General features: G+C 46.3%; 2 protein-coding genes across 2 annotated transcripts; both read left to right on the top strand.

Moving 5' to 3' along the window:
* Positions 1 to 1,305: 1,305 nt before the first annotated feature.
* Positions 1,306 to 8,276, top strand: LOC121136271 (glycosyl-phosphatidylinositol-anchored molecule-like protein). The gene is made up of 4 exons (XM_040736487.1): positions 1,306 to 1,489; positions 3,464 to 3,648; positions 4,772 to 4,876; positions 7,834 to 8,276. The coding sequence occupies exons 2-4, from the start codon at positions 3,486 to 3,488 to the stop codon at positions 8,127 to 8,129; spliced, it is 564 nt and encodes a 187-aa protein (XP_040592421.1). The 5' UTR covers positions 1,306 to 1,489; positions 3,464 to 3,485; the 3' UTR covers positions 8,130 to 8,276.
* A 7,207-nt stretch (positions 8,277 to 15,483) lies between these two features.
* On the top strand, positions 15,484 to 18,245 carry LOC121136269 (lymphocyte antigen 6K-like). The gene is made up of 4 exons (XM_040736485.1): positions 15,484 to 15,594; positions 15,844 to 15,938; positions 16,734 to 16,835; positions 17,854 to 18,245. The coding sequence occupies exons 1-4, from the start codon at positions 15,563 to 15,565 to the stop codon at positions 18,156 to 18,158; spliced, it is 534 nt and encodes a 177-aa protein (XP_040592419.1). The 5' UTR covers positions 15,484 to 15,562; the 3' UTR covers positions 18,159 to 18,245.
* Positions 18,246 to 20,798: the final 2,553 nt, after the last annotated feature.

Raw genomic sequence — 20,798 nt, forward strand, 5'->3', positions numbered from 1 at the left:
CACACAGTCAGGCACTGCCGCTTATCCTAACAATTGTAACGATGTAACAATTGTAACACAGGCTCCAATCCAAAGTCCCAGAATAACATACCTCTCCCGAGCGTAGTTACCTGCAGTTCTGAATCCTCCTTGAATCCAAGGGGTCTCCGATGGTGCTGACGATGATGAGGTCTCCAGTTCCCGGGTTTCAGCACCAGATGTCCTGCGCTACCGTCTCGCCAGCAAGAACGACGCGGCACACTTAGGATCCTTCTGCAGAACAGCTTTAATGCATCTTGAGAGGGAGAGCATAAGCTTACAGAGTGGAGACCCAGGGAGCGAAAAGCCCAACCCTTATATAGCTCAGCAGTCCCCACCTCGGACGTGTCATCTCCTGACTGGTTCCTGCTCGTCAGCCCATATGACGCCACGGGAGAGGCAGAGAGTAAGGGATGGAAAAGTAGCAGGCACATATGCACCAAGGTTGTTTACTCCAACTGACAACAGGTGTCGGCGCCATCTTGTAACAGAGAATGTGGGGGCGGCTCCCCACACCCAAGTAGTGCCACATGCATGCACTCACAAACAGAAAATAAAAATGTAATAAAAATTGGAAAATTAGCAGAGATTGTCTTGGCTTAGCCATGGGTAAGATCTTGTCACCTCGGTGAAACCAGGGCTTGTGGGAGAGAAAAGCCAGTTGCTGAGGAGTTTTTCAGGTACAGCTTTTTGTTGTCCTTCCCTTGGGGCTCTGAACCCCTATTCTAACCTTCAGACCTCCAAAGGTCTTTTGGTGCACGTCTGTAGAACTCTGACCCTGCCCTGGAGTTTTCAGCTCCCTCAGGGTTCTGTCTGTCTCGGTGCTTTTCCTTTATGGTTCCGACACTTCAGTGCTCCTTCTCTCTTGGTTCACTTGTCCCTCAGCACTCCATCCCTCTCTTGGTGTTGTCTGTCAAGTCCCAAATCGAGTGTTGGCGCCCTTCTATCAGAGCTCAGAATCTCTCGGTGAACTTCCCCCGGAAGCTGGACCTTCTCTTGACTCTCTTGACATGCTTCCTGCTGGGCTCTTCCTCTGTCTTGGACTGCCTTCAGGGCCCTGACCCACTTCCGGAAACCCACACTGAAGTGCTCATTTTCTCAGCCCATCCCTCGGGGCTATGACGCTCTTCAGGCACTCCTCTCTTGAGGTTTGGACTATACCTATGTGCGCGTATTTCAGGGATTCTCCTCTCTTGACAGTCACCCTTAGTTATCAGAGGCTCTCTGGGCATCGTCTCCTCAGAAGATTGGAACCTTGTGGGTAGAACACATAGAGAGTGTCGGAACAGTGCCGGAAGGGCACCAAGGCAGGGTCAGAGCTCTACGGAAGTGACCCAAAAGACCGTTGGCGATTTGAGGTGTTAGGGGAGGGGTTCAGGACCGTTGAAAAGGCCACGAAGAGAGTTGGAAATCTGAAGGAGTGGTGGCAGGAGAGAACAGGCAGGCCCCAAGTTAAAGTTAGAGCACTGAGGTAGGAGCATTAAGAAAGATCGAGAGGGGGGGGTGGCTAAAGAAGGTTATACAAAAGTGGTTGGAACCCAGAGCCAAGGTTGGCAAAGGGGAATCTGCACCCTGAGAGAAAGGTGAGGCAAGTACACTGAATGAGGGGCACAAGAAGAGGACAGAGCCCAGAGAGGGGAGGGGCCCATGGGATGGAGTGGTGGTGAGGAAAGAGGAGCCAATTCCCAGTTGGATCCTTGAGGCAGGAGCTCCAGAAAAAAAAATGTTAAGTACTCACAGGAGATTTACAGTCCTAAGAGAGGGGCATCAAAAGAGTTTTGGAGGCCTGAGGAAGGGCAGTGAGACAGGTTGACAGAGATTTGTAGCTTTTAAGGAAGTGCATCAAGACATGGTTAGAGCCTGAGAGAAAGAGAGACAGAGCCTTGATAGAGTGGTTAGAAGAGAGGATTAGGCCCTTGAAGGAAGTTTATCGACAGTGTTCATCCTTGAAGAAAGGGCTCCAAATAAAGCTCCAAGAGTGGGTCAAAGCCTTGAGATAGGGGTGTCAAGAGATCCTCAGTGTCATGGGGAGTAGGAGCTGTGCCAACAAAGTGTGTGCCTTGAAGTTGGGCACCAACAGAGACAGAGCCTTGAGGGAGGAAATTCAAGAGAGGGTCAGAGCCTCGAGAGAAGATTGCTCAGAGACCCACAGAGCCCCAAGGAGAGGTGCAAAAGATGAAAGACCAGAGTTGGGGCTGAGAAGTTGTCAGAACACACCCGGAAGGGCACCAAGAGAGACAAATAGAGAGACAGAAAGAGAAATGAAGGATACTTAAGGAGAAATGGAGGGAGACTTAAAGGAAATGCACAACGATGTTTGCAAAACCCCCTCAGCCAAAAAAAAAAAAAAAAAAAAGGAAGATGATGTTGGGAGGGGTCTGAACTTCAGGGAAGCTCACAAAGAAGTTTGGAGAAATAAAGAAGGGATAATAAGAGAGGTTTAGAGCCTTGAGAGAGGTACTCAGAGACATTGGCTGCACTGAGGGAGCCTTAAAGTTGGGTTGCAGAAATTTTCAGCGCTCAAGAAAGGGCTTGAAATCCTGAGGAAGGGCTCCAAGGGTGTCAGAGCTTCTTTAAAGGGACACAAAGTGAGATTGGAAGAGACAGGAGGAACCTTGACAGACACCATGAAATGGTTGGAGCCCTGAGACAGATGTTAAGGGAAGCGGAGCCCTGAGGAAATGGTACCATGGGTCAGCACCAAGAAAAGTTCAGTGAGTGAGGCAGAGGTGAGAAGTACAAAGAGGCCATAACATTGAGGGCAGGGGATCTAATGCTGGAGCTCTGAAGTCGGTGCACAAGAAGGGATCTGCAGCCCCAGATGGAGGGAGATGCTGGTTTGGGGGAAGGGGCCTCAGGAAGGGACCAGAACTCTGAGAGAAGGGTGCCAAGAGATGGTCAGAGCCCTGACTGAAGTGGCCCTGAGGATTCTGAGCACTGAGGGATGGGTGCGAAGAGAAGGGAGGAGCCACAGGCGAGTCTCAAACAAGTGTATGCTCAGAAGCTTCATTAGAAGAGCATCTAGGGAAGTGTCCCAAGAGAGAACAGGAATTCTGAGGAGCGATTCTGAGCCTGAGAGGAGAGTTCCAAGAGAGGTTTAGATGACTGAATGTGGATCTCAGATACTTGGAGCTCTGAAGGAAGGATTGACCTGAGCCCCAGGAGAGGTTTGGAGCATTTAGAAATGATGGGAGGTCTGAGGGAAACACCTAAAGTGAGTGGGAGAGCTTTGGATAAGTGTCTAGAGAGAGTGGGAGACATCTTGGATAGGTGCCCTGTGAAGTTCAGACCCTGAAGGAGGATCACAAAGGGAGATGTGGATGAAAGGAGGGGTCAAGAAAGTCTCAGAGCCCTGGTGATGTTAATAGGCTGGGGTGATGCTGAGAACATGGACCTGGATCTGGAGGTTTGCCCCACACATGGTCATGGTTCTCTTCACTTTCAGGTTCACCTGTGCATTGGAGACGATGCTCCCCTTCTTCTGGCTAATTCTCCTGGATCTCCAATGGGTAGACACCAGTGTCAGCAATACCAGTGTGTGGGATATCAGCACCACTGTGTGGGACAACAGCACCAGTGTGTGGGATAACAGCACCAGTGGGTTGGGCATTGCCATCCAACCTAGGGAAGGCAAGTATGGTCTCAAGACTCCCACTCTGTTGTATGGAAGGAGACTCCACCTAGAGCTGACTAGGGTTATAAGAAGGCTTGTTGGGGACTGGGCTCACCAGAACCAGGTGGCAAGCAACTCTACCTACTGAGCCATCTCATTTACCCCTTTGTTGTTTTGAGGCTAGGTTCTTTCTCTAGTTCAAACTCTCAGAGATAGTCCTGCCTCTGTTGCCCATGCCCTAAAGTTATAAGTTACCCAGGACATTGAGCTGCTGCCATTTTTCCTAATTTTTAACAAACGACTGCAGTCAAATTGCTAAGGAAGAACTCAAGGGCATGTACAATCATTCTCATGCACTGGGTGAATTCTGTCTGAAGACATTGGTGTTGCCTGACATTGGTGGTGCACACTTTTAATCCCAGCCAGGATTCAGTATACAGAGTCAGTAGACTTGAGTTCAAAGCTGGCCTGGGTTACAGAGTGAGTTCCAGGACAGCCATGGATACACAGAAAAAGCTTCTACAGAAAATCAAAGACAGAAGGAGCCTGGTGACTACACCAGGCAGCTCTGTTCCATAGCCAGGTATCATGAGGTCACTATGACACTTTTCCTGTTCTAAAAGCCTAAACAAGAGGGGGAGTTATTTACTTTATATTTTGCCTCATAATAACTTTCTTTCATCATGTCTAGACATGGTTTTAGCATGTAAACATGCTTAGAGAGATACTCCTGAGATTCAATATGGGGGAGTAGACTGCAGGCTCCCACAGAGAGCGCTGACCAGGATACCTGAGCTAGCATCTGTCCATAGCACTTCCCGGCAGGGACAGCAGGTGCTGAGCCCAGAGAAACCCTGGAGGATGGTAGTGTCCTGATGGCCACTATTACACAGAGGGATGGACATCTTTGAGGATTTCAGCTGTTTTCCATGTGATCACCCTTTTAGAAAAAGCAGAGATTCCTGATGGGTCCACGATGTCCTGGGACCTGGTCAGGCTCTGCCAGGATCTGAGCTCTGCAGACCTTGGGGTTGTTTGTGTAGAGAACTGCATTGGGAAGCAGCTGTGAGGGGAGGATGCTGGGAGTTCAATGGTGGAAAGGCTTCTAGGGGAGAACTCAACAGGACCTTTCTTTTGCAGGTCTTAAAATGCTTTGCCATTTTTGTACAACAATAAACACATTTCATTGCCCAGAAGTTCATCCTTGTGATAATGATTTTAGACGCTGTGGGACTGTTGCCATTCGTAAGTATCTGTATTCTGGGACAGTGTAGATAAGCTTACCTGCACAAGTTTGTGGGACATGGTCAGTCTGTTCTCACTGCAGTCAGATGCACCAATGTTCTATCATCTCCTAGGACTGAGAGAATGTTCCCAGGCACTGAGTTCAGCACACTGATACAGCACTATTCACCTCCTCATGGCTGGGGCTGATAGTGAGCTGACAGTTGACACAGGCCAATATCCAGGGAAGGAGAATACTGTGGACCCCCATGCCTTTGTCCCTGAGCGTCTCTCAATTCATATGGGCACACACACTGGTTCAGATTTGCTGAATCCTTGCAAGCATGATGGTCTCTGATCTTGTGCATACACATGCTGCATAGGTTACCTTTCTATTGCTCTGCTAAAACAGCCTGACCCAGATCCTTCTAAAATGAGGCATTTGATAGGGCTCATGTCTTCAGGGGTGGGAGTCCACCCTGGGGGAGGAAAGGCATGGTGGCTGGAACACCTGACAGCTCACAGCTGGATCTGCACCCAGGAGACAGAGAGAGCTGACTGTGAAAGGAACTAGGGTTTTGCATTCTCTAAGCCTGCCCCCCACTGACACACCTCCATGTGGACACACCTTCTACTCCTTTCCAAAGGGTTCTACCAACTGGATGCCAGGTACTTGTACATTTGAGCACTTGGAGGTCCTTCTCATTCACACCACCAACCACCCCACCTAGCCAGATTCAAGCACCGAGGTGCCCAGTGACTCGGGGTGATGCCCGCCGATCAGACGCAAAAGCTAGGGCTGGGTCAGGGCACACAGCAGGCAGAAGAAAGTTTCCTAAAGTGAGCAGTGATCTTTTGTGACAGAGGCAGGATTGACTGCAAAGAAGATGCAAAAATCCTCAGTCATGTACATCGAGTTACACCTGATGACAACAACCTCTTGACTCGGGAATGGACAGGGCAATGGACAGTATGTCTAAAATGTAGGCAATCAGGCAGCCCTGGATTTCCCATTTTTAGTGTCCCCTGACACGGTGTCTGTATTGAACAGCACAAAGGCTGCACTCAATAGGGCTCTAGATCGAGGACGGAGGAACTTAGTGAGTGAAGGAGCAGACAACAATGGTCTTAGTGCTCCTGCCTGTGTCTGGGAGGAAGTAATAGTCATAGATGACACATTGCTGCTTTGTCCCAACAGTGGTTTGTTTCCAGAGGCAGGGGAGGAACTGGACTTGGACTGTAGACTTGCTTTGCTAGCATCAACAACAGACAACCTGTTAATACAATTAACAAGTCACCATGAGACCATGACAGAACTGGCCAAAGACACACACTGTCCACGGTTCCCACATGGGTTCATAGAATTAATACAAGTGTGTGATGTTGACCATTGACAATTTTAATGTGTGGTCTTCCCGCCAGCCTCATGGGTTCCTCTGCTTTCTCAGCCTCCAAATAACGCATGAGACACTATATTAATTATGAAGCTTTTGGCCATTTGCTTGGTTTTTATTACCTAGCTCTGACTTGATTATCAATCTGTAACTGCTAATGTGAGTATTTCCATGTGATCTTCTCTTACCGAGAAAGGGTCTGGACCTCTGACTTCTCCTTCATTCTGCGTCATGACGGACTGTGCCTCTGTTTCCCAGAATCCTCATCAACTCCTAGTCCCACCTCTCTTGTTTCCCCATTAGTGAACAGTGCTTTACTCAACAACCAATAAGATAAGCACATACACATTAGAATTTCCCCCATCAGAGAAGGTCCTCATAAATGGAGCTATGTGGATTTACTTTTCCATCACAGTGCAGTTAAACTGCGAATTGTTGTGAGGGAAGGAACTACTTGCTCCTTGACATGAAGGAACCTTTCTAAACAGGTTGGTAGACCACGAGGCCCCCATGGAATGAGGAAATCTTGGGATTTGGATGATTTATGAAGAGAAGACTTATAAAGCTGAGTAGAGACCCTTGACAGGCAAAGTTCAACTATGGATTGACACAGAGTTTATGCAGGTTAGGGGGCTGCTACATTCCTGATCACGATGTCCTTCTGATGTTGGGCAGCAAACAAGTCTCAGGGCTGTGGATGCTAAAGTACTCAGGGTGCCTTCCACAGCAGAGGAAGTGAGTAACATCTGCAGACCACCAGGGGAACTGCTGCAGCGAGGCCTCAAGCCTTCAGCCCAAGGCTTCCAGTAGGGTGGTGCCACTGGGGTTTACTTCACACAACTCTAGTTGATTGAGAGCAGTGGTGATGGTCTTGTTCTCTATGGAACGTTGCTAGGAATACGCCATCTAATCTGCGCTGGAGAACTTGTCATCCAGGGACCCTGTGGTTTCGACATAGATGAAAACTCTTGGATAGTTTAGGTAGAAGGTTGGGAAGGACTTCATCCTTCATTGGTGAATATGGATGCTCATCGGTGCCCTTGATCATCTCTGGAGTCACAAAAGCATAGCTTCTGGTCACTGTTTCATTGTAGACCTTGGTACAAACAGTTGGGATAATATTAGAACAAGCACAGGAGAAGGTATTGCATTAGCATAGCTGTGTGTCCTGAGACTAAATTGTCAACTGGGCAGGGAGAGTAACTGACATAAAGATGGTAGCAATGCATAGTAAATCCAGTAAGTGGAGGATTTGGTACTGGTGCAGTAATGTTCTCTTGGGTTTTTGCATCTTTTCTATGAAGCATTCTTTATGATGTCTTTTTGTAGAATATTTTTGTACAGTGTAAGATAATGTCACTCTTTCTGGTCCAACACTTCAGAACAGTCAATACCTAGGCAGGATTTTCAGGGCAGAGGGGGTGCAGAGAAGAAGGGTGGAGTGACCAGCTAGATGAGGAGTGAGCATGGGGTGTAGGAGTTGAGTTTACAAGCCATCGCTCATGTGACTAGTTGTGGTTAACTCTGGTGCTGGGTTTACAATGAAGATGATGGTGATAATTCTCCAGATGGCTTCCTTTCTAGGTATGAATTCTCGGGAGCTCTTAGTCTACAAAAACTACATGCAGACCTGCCCGTTTGTGCTGGTTCAGCCTCCCCCAACTGTTTTAACAAGACGGCTTCCAATCTCCAGTAGCTTCTACTATTCCAATTGCTGCTCAGGCATCACTTGCAATGATGCAGGACCCACTAATGTAGAGAGGGATTTGTTACCTCCTCTTGTGGTTGAAGAAACTGTGATTGCCAGAGCTGTGTGTCTGGGGGTGTCCAACGTTTTCCTGAATCTTTCCTTAATCCTCTCCATCAGCTTACTGACCTGAGAAACCCTCTATGCGGTGTAACTGTCTTCCCATAGTTGTAAGGAAATTTGCTCTTTGATGCCTCCTTGTGAAGCAGAGACAGTGTTCCGGGCATCTGTTGGGCCTGTTCATAACTTGTTGTAAAATAAATAAAGGTGTTGAAAATTTCCCTTCCTGTTGTTTTCTTGCTGTGTGGAAACAGTTAGCTTGGGCTCTCTACTCAGACCAGCTCCCTCCTCATCTAGATCCCTAAGAGTTCCTTTGTGGGATCATGGTTTCAGCTGCTTGGCTCACTTTAAACACTGACGGCTAAATATTCTTCTCACTTGGAGTTATGATTAAGCTCAAGTGGGGCCTTGCTTGGGGGACCTCGGCAGATTTCACGGGCAAGGTGACCGAGGCAGAGGTTCATACATGCTGTGCAGACAGAGCTTAAGTGAGAAGTTTTGTTAGAAAGTGTAGGGAAGGAAAGAGAAAGAGGTAAAGAGAATCAGACAGAGAAAAGAGAAGGAGAGTGGGAGAGGAGAGAAGAGGGAGATAGGCGAAGTCCTGTCTGCCCCAGGCAAACAGTGGAAAGAGAGAGAGAATGAGATCGGTAAAGAGAGTGTGGAAAGAGATCAGGAAACAGAGATCAGAGAGGGCGCATAAGTGGGCAGATAACTTTCTTTAAAAAGTGTCCTTAGCATCTGGGCTGACTAGGGTACTGCCTGAGTGGATTCTGCCTGATAATAGGGACAGGAAAACATAATCTTGAGTAATTTAGTCCCACCTTAATTTATTATCACAAAGCTGAAGAGTTATGTATGGATGGTTAGGGAATAAGGGTGTCAAGTTCTCAAGGCTTCTTCCTGCTGGGTTACTGGGGTGCTGCCACATCCTGGGGTAGCTCGATGTTTCATCACTGTCCAGGATCAATGGAATTCCCTGGCATCTCTGAGACCTGGCAAGATGTTGGTACAGGAGAGGACAAGGTTAAGTTTAGGCAAAAAATAATTTCTTAGGTCCTGGCAGTTGAGAGGAGGAGGATCATAAAATGAGGAGAGGTTCCTGAAGAGTCCCAAATGAGGGAAGGAATTCCCAGGACCAGAGAAAAGTTGAATAGAATTCATCAATAGAATCTGACCTGTTTGGAAGGGTGCAATTCATTTCCCTGGAACTTACAAGAATCCTTTGAGTTTTTGAAAACATAAGTTTTAGACACATTAACATTTCCATTGTTTATGTATTGAATTATGCATTGTAGAAATGGCAGTGCACTCATGTCAGAATTTGGAAAACGTATATATTTTTGCTCAATGAAATGCTTGAAGTCATGCTATATTGATATATTTTTGTCTCTTATAATCTGTCAGAGTTGGATTAGTAGCTTATTAAAACTTATTTGATTAATGGTAAGACTGTGAACAGTAGCATAATGAAATAAAGAAATCTGAGTCTTGCCTTTGTATACCTTAAGTTACTTTTTTATACCTTAAAACATTTTTGGATCCTTATATCTTAAACTTTTACGGTCTATGAGCTTTATACCTCAAAACACCTTTTTAAATTAAGGAATTGCAAAAGGTTTTACTGAAACGACCAGTCATCAACCTGCATCAGAGTTCTTGAAAAGGATAAGATTTTACCTGAGTTAATGATTACAGAATGACAGAGACTAACTAGCTGGCCACATGGACAGCCACTCTCAAAATCCTCCATAGTTGATGAGGGCAGAGGCTTCAAGGACACCCCCCTCAGTTTTCAGACCAGAGCCTGCAGATTAGGAGCTTTAGAAAGATTTGCCCACCGTCGGCCTTAGCCACGGGGAAAAAGTTGATTTCACTGTCCTCTTGTCCATGATCCAAAGAGTCTTTTGCAGGACTTGAGGTGAAAGGCAGGTTTGCTCATTGGCTAGCTTTACCACTTTTGTGGGTAGAATTTCTTCCATGTCCGCAAGTCTTCTTGGAGGAAATGACGTGGTACCAGCAGCTTGTCTGTCTCGCTGTTATGAAAAGTTTTTCAAAGAAATATTTTTAAATGTCATTCCTCTAGATCTCTGAGCATTTGAGGTTTTCTATCTAGTGTATCTCAGCAGACAACATTTGTCCTTAGCAACTTGGCTTAAGCACATAGGTGGCTAGGTAAGACTTTATCACTTTAATTAATTAACCTGTACTTAGTATGGGTACAATGACATTAGTGTAGGATCTGTCTGAAGAACTGGATCCATGCTGAGCGGCTCTCGAGGGATGTTTCCTCAGAGTCCTCCACCCTGGCTGTATCTGGTTTTAAGTCAGTTGGCTAGATACATGCTTGTAAAGGTCAAAAACGTAGAGAAAAATTCCCTGTTGTAATAGAAGCTTAACAACAGCTTGCAGGAAGGACTAGGTGGTGTAAATATTTTGCCACTTTGAAATAGATCTTAATAACCTTAAATTTTATCATCAATTAAAGAATGATTTAGAAATATTTGAGACTTAACGCAGCTGAATTTGAGTTGCATATGTAGTTAGCTAGCATTCACATATATAGTTAAATTTAAATCACATGTACAGAGACACACAGATATGTCAAAAAGGGCTGGATGAAAGTAAGAAGAAGGGAGAACCATAGTGTCATCCCTGATTTGCATGTTGTAGCAAACAGACAGGGCTTTCAAAGAGATAATAGAGTTAAAACTTCCAGTGACAGGAAAGCAGATCCACTGCAGATGGAACAGGCCAGGTTTTTGCCCTGGAAAGGCATACCATTATGCAAACAAGCCATGCAAAATGGAGCCAGTAAAAGAAGAAATAAGAAACAGAACCATAAAAGGCAAAAAGTAAATGAATTATGTCTGGCAGTAGGTCTTCTTGGCAGAAGCAGGCTAGATGTCCCTCTGCCTAGGTGGCTGGTACAGCTAAGGGGGGGAGCCGCTTGGGATGAGGCTAGGCCACATGGTCACTCTTAGTCAAGATGGAGGCTGCCATAAACAGGTTGCTGTCTGTATGTTGGCAGAAGTTAGAAAGGTCCTGTTAACTTTTGAGATACAATTTTGAAGGCTTGTTTCCCATGAGTGAGGCAGAAAGATATTTTGAAGCCCATAGGATACTGGATTACAAGGGGCACAAATCCAAAAACGGCCCCATAGGTCTGAAGAACAAATCTGTATGAATGATGCTAGGGTACAAAACCTGAAACCCTCGTTCCTGTGGGGGAAAAGTAGAAAACTCTAAGAGCATGGTAGTGCAGTTGGCTGGAAAAGAGAAACCTGTTATCTCAGGCTGAATCAGATGAACAGGAGAGGGAGACATTTTGAACAGGAGCATAAAATGTCTAGCAAAACAGGGCATTCTCAGGCAGAAGGAAGATCATGTCTGGAGACAAGCTGGGCCATGGTGGGAGGTGGCAGGAGGCAGCTGTGTCAGGCAGGAGAGAGTCTTAGCATGCCAGAACAGGAGGGAAACAGACAAGTGAAAAGGAGCAGAGGTCACACTTTCAACTATGGATCACTGTAGAATGTAGGGCACCAATAAGCAGGCACATGGATTGACATGGGGGTTCAGCTTCCATGAGTGAGGTAGAGAAGATCAAAAGCCTTTAATCTCCAGCGTCCCAGAGACCAAGAGAGCATCAGATAGGAGAGACACAGGTTGATTTGGGGGTTCATCGAGCACAAATCAGGGGCCAGGGCTCCCAGGAACAGAGAGGCCTGTTTTCATTCAGTACTGGGGTTTTCACCAGGCAAAAAGGTGAGACACCACAGCCTGAATACAAGTCCTAACTCATGGAAGCATGGGCAGAGAGAGGTAGACAGGAAGAAATGGGCTTGCTAGATATGGGTGGGGTAGATGGAAGAATCCAGAGGTCAGTATTTAGAACAATGACCAAGTTGAAGGTTACAGAGTCCCAGCATATATCAGACTGCCATGGTCAGGAGGGAATGCCAGGAAAACCTACCAAGTCATGTGCACCAATATTATGTAGATTTAGGGGAAACTTGGCAGATTCCATTGTGGGAAGATTTCCTTGTGGGGCTAGATTTGGAGTCAGTAGACTTGCCAGGAGCAGTGAAACCTTACACGCTGAGAATTGGATTTTATGAGTGGCGCTATACATGTCATAACATGGAGTAGGGCTCCATGATTGTTATCTGCTGCTTTAGTTACAATGTCTGGATGCGTGAAGAAGAAGGAACACACAATGGGATTATGTAGACTAGGGGAATGAGCCTCGGTGGCTCATGTAAAATAATAGAAACTGGGTAAATTAAGTTATAAGAGCTAGCTAAACATGAGCCTAGCCTACTAGTCAAGCTTTTGTAAGTCTCAGTATAGTTATTACATAGATGGCTTCTAAGACAAGGAAAAACACAGAACAACTCTGTATCATTTGCATGGAAAGTTAGGTCATTGGCATGTAAAATTCGTGTTGAATGTGAGTAGTGATTGCACTCATTGTGCTGTAGACTTTTAGTGGTGTTGTGTTGTCAATGGTATTGTGTGTTTTAGTAATTAGAGCTTTGTGTTCTTGCTACAATCTCTTGGTCATGCTCCCTTCTCTCTTCAGCATCCAACGTTGCTTCCCATGTTTTCCTTAGGATTGATCTTGTATATAACATTTCAGACTGTTTATAGCATGGAAAATTTTCCTCTCTACTTCATTTATGGCAGGTAGTGCTGAGTACATTAATATAGGTTACCAGTCATGGTCTTTTAGGACTTGGAATGCATTGCTCCAGCCTATTCTGACTCTCAAATTCCATGAGAAATGAGCTGTCTTTGGAAGGATTTCCTTTATATGCAACTTGTGCTTTCAGCTTCCAATACTCCTATGTTCTGTACACTTAGTGTTTGAACTCTGATACAGTTTTTTTCAGGTCTTGTCTAGCTGTATTCTTTTTGCTTCTTGTTATGTGTACGTGTGTCTCCTCTGTTTGGGAATTTTTAATTTATTTTTAAGTTTAAATTTAGATTAGAAACCAGGGTGCTTCACAAGTCAGTTCCAGGTCCCTCTCCATTTCCCTCCCCTCCTCCTGTGCCCTCCCCCCAACCCCGGGAATTTTTTTATGATCATGATGACGACCTGCCTATGCCTTTAACATAGGAGTCTTCTCCCTTGTCTAATGCTATAATTTGAAGATTTAGTCATTTCATGGTGTCCCATATTTCCTGATTGTTCCTTTCCCTTTTCTTTCTTTTTTCATAGTCTTTGCCTATTTCATCGAGATCCTCTACTTCAACTTCAAGACCTGCTACTCCATCCTCTGATTCACTGATTTATCTACTTGTAAGGCTGTCTCTTGTGTTTTTTTGGTTGGGTTATTGGGAGTGTTGATTACATGTTCATTTCAGTTGGTGCTGTCTTCAATGTTTCCCTGTATTAAATTTTGCTAACAATTCATGGACTCTCTTTGTTATTTCCATCAGTCTCATGTTTGTATTTTCATGGATTTCACTCAGGTGTTCATTGTCTTTAACTTCATTATCTGTTTCTTTTGATCTCTTTTCAAGCCATTGAATTCTTTAAAGAAGTTTATGAGTTTCCTTTCAAATTCTGTGCCTTATTTTCATCTAGGTAATTCTCATTGGTAACCATTTCCAAAGAACTGATGAACATTACAGTGAAGGTTCTGCATTGATTTCTCATATTTTCTGGGTTTTCCCCCATGAAATTTGGACATAGGGACTTCTTTTGTTATTTCTGTGTCTCATGTGGACAAAAAAATATCGAGTACAACAAAGGATGTGTTGATCTGGTTGGATAAAACTTAGGCAGAATGAGATGAAATAGACTCCGGGAGTGGATTTGGAATTGGTATGTAACAACAATTAACTAGAATTAAAATGTGTAAAAAAATCTTCACACAGACACTCAGGATTTGCATAGGCACACACGCACCCCTATACACAAACCACACACAAACCACACACACACACACACACACACACACACACACACGGCACATGTGGTGGTATTGAGAGGAGGAGAAATTGGAGACTGGTTAGACCATGAGGGCTACTCTCAGCTATGGCCTGACTGTACTTTTAAAAGGGCTGCTGGATATGAGTTCAATCCTTCCTCTCTTCTACCAAGCAGCTACAGGAAATGCTATCTAAAAATGAGCCCTGAGCAAACATAGAGACACTTGGCACTTCGATCTTGGGGATTCTTCCCTACATAGGTGTGAGATATACATAAGTCTCTGTTGTTTCTATCCTCATTCTGCTGCACTTACTAGAGTTTTCCAAGGAGGATGACATTTGCTTTCAAATGAACACATCTTTTTGCTTTAATATTGACAGCAATTTGAGGAGGAGGAGATGTGAATTTCTATCATGCACAACAACAATGTTGTGTCATCAGGATGAAACCAATAGGAGAATGGACCACAGACACACATGTAGGGGTCATGATAGACAGACAGATAGACAGATACATAGAATGACAGACAGACAGATGCATAGATAGACAGATAGATACATAGATAAATGGGTAGATGCATGACAGATAGACACATGCTAATATCCCTTAGAAATAAAGATACTTGTTCAGCCTAATACATTTAAAAATGAGACTAAAATTACACAATGGCACTGTGTGAACTTATAAGATATAAACAAAGGATGGACAAGAACAGCCATTTTTAAAGAGAGAGAGAGAGAGAGAGAGAGAGAGAGAGATCATAGCCTCACACCTTAATTTAATATAACAGGAGGAAAAGGAAGCCCACTAATAGACGCTGCAATTGGGGGATCCTGGTCTGTGTCAGATGCACCTTGCACCTAACCCTTTGTCTTTCTAGCTCATTGCTGGAATCCAGCCTTTGTGAAGACTGTCACACACTGAGAGTGACATTCTAGATAAACTCAGTACTGCATATAACATGTAAAACACTGCGCCAAACGTTACTGTTATGCTAAAGTACATGCTGTAATAAGTTTCGGCTACAGGAGACATGCAACTGTGAAAACCATGAGAAACATAGTCACAGGATTGTGGAGAGAAAGCCAGGTAAATGGGAAGCAAGAGAAGCTGCAATGACTGTGGCTGGAGTTCCTTATGGGACAGGCTGATGAGAAATCCGCAGTAGCGCTTCTTGTGCGAGGAGGAAGGTGCGGTGTCCCTCGAACCCGTCACACCTGTAGTGTGTGCGTGCTTATTCATTCATGGAACGAATCTGAACACTGACTCTGGTCCCAATCTGGCCCGGGAAACATAGGAAAGTCTGAATGGGACTCGCTGGTGTCCAGCTCCCAGGAGAGAAGGGTCCTATGGAGAGAAGAATAATTGCAGTGTGGTCAGGCAGAGGGCGCTGTTTGCAGAGTTTGGATCCGACCCTGAGTCGCCCCCTCTGGATGGCCCTCAATGAGACTGGGATTCGTGGAGCTGGAATGTTCCAGAAGGAACACTAGTGGCACCCTGTAGGGGGCAGTGTGAGGAAAGCGACCCCAAATCAGCAGATTCTCAGACCTCGTGCTCAGTTGCCAGGACTCATGGACCCGCTGAGGCAAGGACTGCTGAGGAAGTGAGTGTTGGTGGGGGTGTAGGCAAATTCACCGCCCCTCCCTCTGGTCAGCAAGTGGCCCAGAGCACACACTATGTGGGACAAAAGTGTAGAAAGGTTCTGAGGTGTGAGTGCCTGCAGGGTGGGGGTGGGGTGTGGCCGCGGAGGGGGCGTGGGTTCAGACCAAGAGAAGAGAGGGCTCTGTGCCACTCAGACCTGGGACGCCAGTGAGAAGAACAGAGCAGAGCGAGCCACTCCTGTCCTCCACAGGTCCAGGCACCCTCTGGAGATGGTCGCCCTGCTGGCCTTGCTCATAGCCATGGCCTTACCATTGGCTCAGACCAAGGACAGGATCAGGAGAGCAGGTGAGTGCCGCAGCCCTGCGCCCTCTAGGGACAAGAGGATGAAGGTTAGTGCCTTCAGAGAGTCCATTAGGTAGTGTACACTGAAGTCCAGGGCTGTGAGGCCCGCGACCAATGTGGGCTGGCGTGGGGGCTTTGGGGCACGGGCCAGAGTTGGGGTACTGGGGATGGAAGGGTAGGGGCGTGGGAGCATTGGGAATGGGGGGTGTGCTTCTGGATTGGAGCTTCCCCTAGGGCAAGCTTGGGTTACCCATCCACCAGGGCTCCTGGTCAGTCTCTCCAGTCACTCTTCCTTCTGGTTAGGAAGGCATAGAAAAATCGAAACACCCTGACCTGTGAGCTTCAGCACTGCCGGAAGATGGGAATTTGTGGGTGTCTCCATTGTCTTCCCCAAACTGGAGCTGCCCTAATCCTGACCCAGGAGAGGTTATCTACTGTGGGGACCAGAAACAAAGAGTGTGGGTCAGGACAAAAGGCAGCTGTGAAACCTTGGGGTTCAAAGTAAAGGGACAAAAGTGGCAAGGAAATGGATGCCCATGGGAATTTCTGGACACTACAGTGTCTGATTGGGAATGTGGGTTCATGCACTGTGCCCAGAGGAGAAGGACCTAATGCAATCCTCATTGGACAGGCAAGGGAGCCTCCAGACAGAGGCTCAGAACTTAGGTGTCATGCACAGAATGTGGGCTCGGGAGAGTTGGGCACTCCCTTGACTTTGCAGACGACACTTGGATGACAGGTTTGGTGCTGCAGGGGAACAACAGTCCCATTTCTCTCCTTTCCAATCCCTAATTTCAGAGAGAATGAGGTGTCACGTCTGTGAGGCAGAGAACAGCTTTAACTGCACGAACCCTGTGGACTGTCCTCATGACAAACAGTTCTGTGTGGTGGCTGCCGTTCGTAAGTCTTGCTTCCTTCTGCTTCCTTCCAAGGATGCTATTGGCAGGGCAACACATGCTGACAGGAATAGGAGCTGTCAATCAAAGGGACTTTACAAACACAGAAACAAAACAAAGCAACAGTAACAAAAATAACACTAACAAGAATCAAACCTAGAGAACAAAAACTGTGAGGAGGAAGCGCCATGGGATGCAGGGGTAGACGTCAGTGCTGAGAAGCACAAGCCAGGCAGGAAAGCATGCGACAGCAGCAGTCGGCAGCGGGGTTAGCGTGCTGGGGGATGATGGGAGTTCTCTTCATTTGCTTCAAGATGAAACTCTAATACAAGGGGGCAGTTCCAGCTTACTGTATGCTCCTGGAAAAGTGGCCATTCTTTGGTGTTTGCAGGCTGACTAATTTCCCCATGATTCACTACAGAAATTCTACATACAAGACAGGCTTCCCAAAATGGATCAATGGGACCCAAACCGTCCTACCTACCGTGAGGATTTTCATCACCTGAGCATTCAAATTCAGTCCTACACGCATTAACACACACGCATCCCTGTGTAGAGTCTCTCCATGTTTGGGGAAGTTTATAGGATGTTGGAGCAGCTGACAGAAATTGGCTCAGCTAAAGGAGGTTTATTGCTTAATATGAAAAGAAAACCTATTTGTGCAATGCAAGATGATGTTCAAAGGCTAGCGTCTCAGCTGGATCTAAGTCAGAATGGTCACAGTTTCTTCCAATATGTGCGTGTCCCTTTCAGTCACTTGAGTCAGTTCTGTGTTTTAAAAGTTGAGGATCAAGCATCCTGTGTTTCCAAATGCAGGCACAAATCCCCATAGCGTGTGGAGGACCACACATCTCCCCTAGGGCAATTCAGCCTTCTTCCCCTGAGTAGTGGCTCCTATCCTCTGACCGATGCTCTCATTGAGTAAGACTGTCTGACAGGGTCTCAAGGGGTGCAGATAATCCAGAGAGGCTCTGATATCAGGTCCTCGAACTCATAACATGCTTTTCTTTGTCCCCTATTAGGAATATTTGAACGTTTCTACCTTACTTCAAAACAGTGCACCAAAGCCTGTCCAGTCCCTGCACTTTTGCTACAGGGCATGCGGCCTAATGTACCTCCTGAGCCTAAGCCGTTTTTGGTCCAAAACTCCTTGCCCTTCATATACACGCGGTGCTGCAAATGGAGCTTGTGTAATCAGGGTGGGCCGAACATGCCGAAGTTCAAGGAGCAGCCTGGAAAAGCCAGCGAGAGAAGAGAAACTGAGCTCTCCCTCACTGTCTTCATAGTCCTTACTGTCCCTGCTCTCACAGACCTCAGCCTGCTCTAAGGTGCAGAGACCTGGAGCATGCCTTGTGGGACAGGAATTCCTGGTACCCTGCTGGACCCTTCTAATTAAATGTGTTCTCCTTGTTAACCTCTTGTCTTGACTCCTGTGGTCTCTGGGTGGGCTGGTGGGAAGCCAGGCTCCATGGCTGTCAGCCCAGGTGCTCTTCGGCTCCCGTAAGAGCCTGTGGCAGGTCTTGCCACACTTTTCCTGGCCAGCGCCTCTGAGGTTGAGCCTTGCCCCTCCCTTTTATGTTCCAGTACCTGAGAACCTCTGAGGTGGTGCAGAGGGAGCCCATTTTCCTCCACACACAGCACACAGAGACCAGGATCAACAGGGAAGATAAAGATTCTAGCGGTAATCTTCCTGAATGCAAAATCCTCTAGACCTTCTAGCCCAGTATCTGACACGTTGCTTCCCTTTGTAAATGTCCATCTTGGATTTCTCTGGCATCAGAAGCTTGGGCCAGATAGGTGGCTGCAGGTACATGTTGTCCATGTTTCTAGTGACTGCAGCCATTGCCATGAGCTGACCTCTAGCCGATAAGGACCTTCTGCCACGGAATGTCCCTAATGTCATTGCAGGGTGTGCCCATACACCACATCTCCTTTCTGGTCTTAGGCAGCTGGCGTAGGAAGGCCTGGAGACCCTCCAGGAAAATCTGTGTACTCTGTCTGAGGCCCTCTCATAGGAATCAAAGTCTATTGTGAACAGGGATCATGGCTGGAATTTACCTCTAATATCATCTCTCCATCACAGGCTATGAGGTCACACCCCACCGCTGACCCATGGGGTAACGACAGCCAGACTATTCCTACAGTCCTGGGGTGAACCTGAGGTGTATTACTGATTTAGGGCAGACAAAATTTGAGTAACTCTAAGAAACAAGTTGGGATAGGGTGGGGTGTCCTGATAAATCCATTTCCAGAGACTTGAGCTGTGCACCAAGTGTTGAGATCCATGAGCCTGTTGGGTACATTTGTCAGACAATCCATAGTAAGCTGGATCTTTCACCAATCAGCCCATAGCTACCTCAAATTCCAAGGTTTTGCAGTTCACTTTACAATTCCCCATGCCTTATCAGTTGCAACACTGTTCCAAACTGGAAAAGCTCTTCTGGGACCCACGGCCCTCTCTTCACTGTGAGGCCTTATAGAAATAAAACACCAAGCATGCATTTCGCACCTACAAAGGCCCTGAGGAACATTGTGCACTCTGAAAGAGGGAAAGAGGGGCTGTCTCAGTTTCATCTCTGTTGCTGTGATATAAACAGCCCAACAACATCAACTTAGGGGGGCAAGGGTTTGTTTACCTTTACTATTTCATGTGACAGCCTATCATGAGGGGACACAAGTCAGGAAGTTCAGATGACCAGGCACATCATATCTGCCATCAAGAGCAGAATCATGTCCTCAGTGTTCACATGCTTTCTCTCAACTCCATTTCTTCACTGTAGACACGTTCAACTCCCTGACTAGGGGTTGGTACGGCCCGCAGTGGCCTAAGTCTTCCCTTATCAATGGACTTAATCAAGGTATATGCAGGGGCAGACAGGTCCACAGGACCCTCAAAGGTAGACAATCCCTCACTGAGACCCTCTTCTCAGATAATCCTAGGCAATGTCATTTGAAGCTAACCATCACAGGGACACAGTAAATGAGAGCCAGACCAAAGCAACGCAGGAAATCAGAGGGGCAAGCATCCGATGCTAACCTTATATTTGTGCTTAGCAACTTGAGCCTAAGATGGCATCATCAAGGCTCAGTGGCCTTGGCAAGCCATACCTCTCTAGGGCTGCTGATTGCAGGATGATGTCTCTGTCAATCAAGTTCTACTCATCACCTGTACTTCTCCTTGGCAGACCTACATTTCCAGCATCTCCACTATCCTGAGATTTCCATTGCTGCTTAGGATTTCCCCTCACTGCTTCCTGCACAGCCCAACAGTTACAGGTTGCCCAGACTCAGCAGCTTTCTGGAAACTCAGCACAAGCCTATTCCATGTCCAAAATCATCATGATGTTGATGATGCCAGAGTTCTGCTGCCAGCTTGAGGTATAGCCAAGGGCACCTAGTACCACAGACACAGTGATCCGCAGTGGTATCTGAATACCTCCATGTATGAAACTGGAAAAGGTTTCCCTAGAATAGAAGTTGTCCTAATAAGCTGCATTCTGCCCTGAGTCTAAAGCAAGACTGGATGTTTAAGCTCCCCAAGGTTGGGTCTTAGTTTCTAGTTGCTGTTCCTGTCTTTCAGGGAGAAGGGAAAGTTTCCTTATTTGTCAATTTCTCTAATGTCATACCACTGACCTTGTCTCCTCTCTGTACAACATCACCTCCATTCAAAACCTTTTCTTCACTATACTGCAAGTGTCCAAAACTTTCTTCTTTCTTGCTGCATATATATATATATATATATATATATATATATATATATACTCAACAGTGAGCAACTAGCCCATAACCAATGCTCTGTTCTCTTGAAATTTTATCAGCAGAAAAGTTAGTCTATTGCATTTGATTTGACTGAACGCAAATTTCTAAGTCATGGTTAGAAAGTAGTCAGATTCTTCCTAGATGATCACTAAACTGACCCCTGGGCCAGGTTTCTCACCTGGAGATAGCAAGGGATGAAGGAGAGAGG

Source organism: Mesocricetus auratus, unplaced genomic scaffold (genome assembly GCF_017639785.1).
Source record: "Mesocricetus auratus isolate SY011 unplaced genomic scaffold, BCM_Maur_2.0 Super-Scaffold_100055, whole genome shotgun sequence".
Lineage (NCBI taxonomy): Eukaryota > Metazoa > Chordata > Mammalia > Rodentia > Cricetidae > Mesocricetus > Mesocricetus auratus.

Bases quoted from the DNA above. Each gene is read 5' to 3' on its own strand.
- LOC121136271 (XM_040736487.1), top strand. From the start codon at position 3,486: ATGCTCCCCTTCTTCTGGCTAATTCTCCTGGATCTCCAATGGGTAGAC. The intron at 3,649-4,771 runs GCAAGTATGGTC...TTTCTTTTGCAG, and splicing joins TGCCATCCAACCTAGGGAAG to GTCTTAAAATGCTTTGCCAT. The intron at 4,877-7,833 runs GTAAGTATCTGT...CTTCCTTTCTAG, and splicing joins CTGTGGGACTGTTGCCATTC to GTATGAATTCTCGGGAGCTC.
- LOC121136269 (XM_040736485.1), top strand. From the start codon at position 15,563: ATGGACCCGCTGAGGCAAGGACTGCTGAGGAA. The intron at 15,595-15,843 runs GTGAGTGTTGGT...TGTCCTCCACAG, and splicing joins AGGCAAGGACTGCTGAGGAA to GTCCAGGCACCCTCTGGAGA. The intron at 16,836-17,853 runs GTAAGTCTTGCT...GTCCCCTATTAG, and splicing joins CTGTGTGGTGGCTGCCGTTC to GAATATTTGAACGTTTCTAC.